The sequence below is a fragment of the Coenobita brevimanus genome, chromosome 22 (assembly GCF_032717465.1).
Source record: "Coenobita brevimanus isolate Jiangsu-jjx chromosome 22, ASM3271746v2, whole genome shotgun sequence".
Lineage (NCBI taxonomy): Eukaryota > Metazoa > Arthropoda > Malacostraca > Decapoda > Coenobitidae > Coenobita > Coenobita brevimanus.
In genome coordinates this window covers 5,304,901-5,308,067 of record NC_136975.1, presented here as the reverse complement: position 1 = coordinate 5,308,067, position 3,167 = coordinate 5,304,901, and the positions used below count along the sequence as shown (strand labels likewise).

The following is a 3,167-nucleotide window of genomic DNA, read 5'->3' as shown; positions in this document are numbered from 1 at the left end:
ATACGTAAATAGCTAAGAATGATTTTTTTTTTTTTCATTATATATTTCCCTCGCAGATCACTACTAGCTCAACCTAACGAAGTCTTACGTGTATGAGTAGGGAGGCGAATATGTCAGCCCCTGTGTTGGCCTCCAATGTAAACAAAAATATTCTAAGTGATGTAGGGTTGAGTTGCCATACAGGATTATAGAAGAAAAGGGTGGCGATTTTTATTTTCCATACCCTGCACAATAAATAAATAAATAAATAAACAAACGACTGTGAAATCCATGATCGTAACGCCTGAATAATTTCCCCGTAACAAAATATCATTAGTACTTACTGAGCTATGACGGGTGATGGTGCTGCCGTCCACCACCACGCAACACTCAAGTCTTGCATCATCACGTCTTCACACTTAATTCCTGGCGTCGCTCTGGGGCCTTGTGGTATCCTTCGACCCTTGTATTCATCCCATACATTTTGATAGGCGATGCTGTAAATTAAAATCAATTGTAAATACAGGATCAATCACTAGAGTTGTCTGTAAAAGAAAATTAACGAATTGTAAATACAGAATCAGTCACCAGGGTTATTTGTGAAAGAAAATTAACCAATTGTAAATACAGGATCAGTCACCGGGGGTTGTTATCAGTGACACAAATAAGAGGGGCAGTGGAAGTGCCCATGATAAGAAAGCTGGGGAGAGAGGGTTATCAGGCTTATCAGTTGTTACTGTTGTCCATTATACTCTCACATTTTGGTATCAGGGTGAATAGGGACCCTTTTCAAAGTTTCGCTGCTTATAGGTTTTTCATTAGCGAGGTCGGAGCATTACTGGTAAATTAATGCCTATCCCATTCACTCCTTACCTATTATTTATTCGTTCTGTCACCAGACGATTTTATTCAGATTAAGGGAGATACTTGCGAACTTGTGGGGTTACATATAGTCCTCATTAACCCTTTCACTACCAGAAATCTCTCATAAACTAAATAAAATCGCCTAGCAGCATCAAGAATAAAGTACAAATCACGTCACTGGATTGATGAGATAGGGGAAAAAGCAAGTACCAGCAATGACTACTTAGTAACACTGTATACCTTTCTTCCAGGCAGTGGCAGCGAACCCAAAACGCACTCTCGAAGATTAAGACTTGTCAAGAGGGATCTGTCCAACTTTAAGGAGGATGAGGCTTAGGTCGCGCCAACTTTGCCTGCCCGACTGCGACAGTGAGGGGTATCCGATGATCGTGCAGCCCCTTCCCTCACTCCCTCAGTCTCTCCCTCACCCTCCACAGCCCGGACTAGACGAGGAGAGCGGCGAGATACTTCAGAAGGAGATAATCGTCCTCAGGCGAGCGAGAAACTTAGAAGCAGAGTCTTCCTTGGATTACCTCGACCTCGATTACCTGACGGTTGAACTACTACACGAACAACTGTATTTCCGAAGCTTCAGACCATGTGAGCTGAGATTTAACAGCGACGAAATTTATGACTGTTCCGAAGCTGGTTCGGATATAGTTGCGTTCTCTCACGACTCAAATCACAACGCTGTCACAGAAAATTGCAGATGTGGAACACGCAAAACTCAAAGAAAGTTTCAGGTTCCAGCAAAATACCTCACTAATTCCGCAACTGAAGAAAAACGCCCATGTAAAGCCAAGTGTATTAACATCTGGCAAGAATTTATATATGGTCCGCCCGTTATGATGCTGCAAACATATTCTCTAACCAAAGAGGAGATTCGAAGCATCACTGACGTCAGCTCTTGCCTCAGTCAGTTCTTCCATAAAAACATTGTCGACGCTCTGTTGTACATGTTCTTCTTCGGCGTCTACTTCGTGTCTTGTTTCATCTTTAACAACATCCTGGAACTCGCTTTCTATATCACTTACGGTGGCCACCTGTGTATCCACCAGCTGGCCAGTGCGTCCAACATCAACCTCACCTTCTCTGGAAGTATTTTCCAGGGCCCTGCTTACGTATTTATTAGGACTTTCTGTAAACACTGCATCCAGAAGGAGAACGCCAAAGTGATGCGCCAGCTGATGAAAAAGATGAAACATGATATCCTGAGCGCAGCAGCCTCCTAACACGCGAAACCGTAATGCGAAATGTGTAATCGATACAGTGTGGTGCCACGTGAAGTCCCAGGATTTATACTTTGGGGGGTCATGCGTGGAAGCGCTGACCGTGGCTTACATTATAGATGGGATGTTATGAAATATGCACTCACGGTCGATAGTTCTTACCCGGTCATACTGTGGTGCCACGTGAACTTCTGGTGCTTATGGGTCGATAGTCATGTGGTGAAGTGCTGCCCATAACCTATACTGCTGACAAGAGGTTATGAAATGCACACTCACGGTCAAGTTTAGTATCCGTGTGTGGAAAGGTAGACCAAAAATTATATTACTAACTGTAGGTTATGATAAGTAGGCTACACTCCCGGTTAATAGTCTGGTATCCGTGTGTGGAGAGGCAGACCAAAAATTACATTACTAACTGTTGGTTATGAAATGTACACTCTCTGTCAACAGTTTGGTACCCCTGTGTGGAAAGACAGACCTTAATTTTGAAATGCAGTATTGTGTGTGGAAAGGTAGACCAAAAATTACATTATTAACTGTGGGTTATCAAGTATACTCTCATGATCGGTAGTTTGGTATTGTGCATAGAAAGGCAGACCAAAAATATATTAAATATCTTAGGTTATGTGATGTAACCTCGTGGTCAATACTCCCTGGATTGGTGCCGTCTTTTGAGTAATACATGAGGCTTCGTAGCAATTATTCTTTAGCTGCTTATTCTGCATATTACACCTCAGTATCCCTTTATATGGCTGCTGGTACAAACTGTGTGGGTATTAAAATGATATCAACGGCATACAAGACAATGCTAAGACGTAATATGGTAAAGAATTCGCCAAGGAAAAGGTGTTATGCAATCTCAAAAGCCACTTCTAATACGGCCCTGGATTTCCTCGTATCAGCTAACATGCATTCTGTGTGGCCTTCTAATGAATTAAAAAAAAAAAAAGTCATTATTGGATTTTTTTTTTTTTTTTTTTTTTTAACATTAACACATTAACCTCTTCATCCCACGACGTACTTTCAGTGTTATTTTTATTACCTAAAGACGATTTTATTCTGCGAAGGGAAGATTTTTCGAACTAGAGGAATTAA

General features: G+C 41.6%; 1 protein-coding gene across 1 annotated transcript; it reads left to right on the top strand.

The window, feature by feature from the left end:
- Positions 1-1,169: 1,169 nt before the first annotated feature.
- LOC145392362 (uncharacterized) lies at positions 1,170-2,188 on the top strand. Its single transcript, XM_080266764.1, has one exon. It carries the CDS (start codon positions 1,170-1,172, stop codon positions 2,073-2,075), a length of 906 nt encoding a protein of 301 aa, XP_080122890.1. The 3' UTR covers positions 2,076-2,188.
- The last annotated feature ends 979 nt before the right edge of the window (positions 2,189-3,167 follow it).

Excerpts from the sequence above, each read along its gene's own strand:
- LOC145392362 (XM_080266764.1), top strand. The coding sequence starts at position 1,170 with ATGAGGCTTAGGTCGCGCCAACTTTGCCTGCCCGACTGCGACAGTGAG.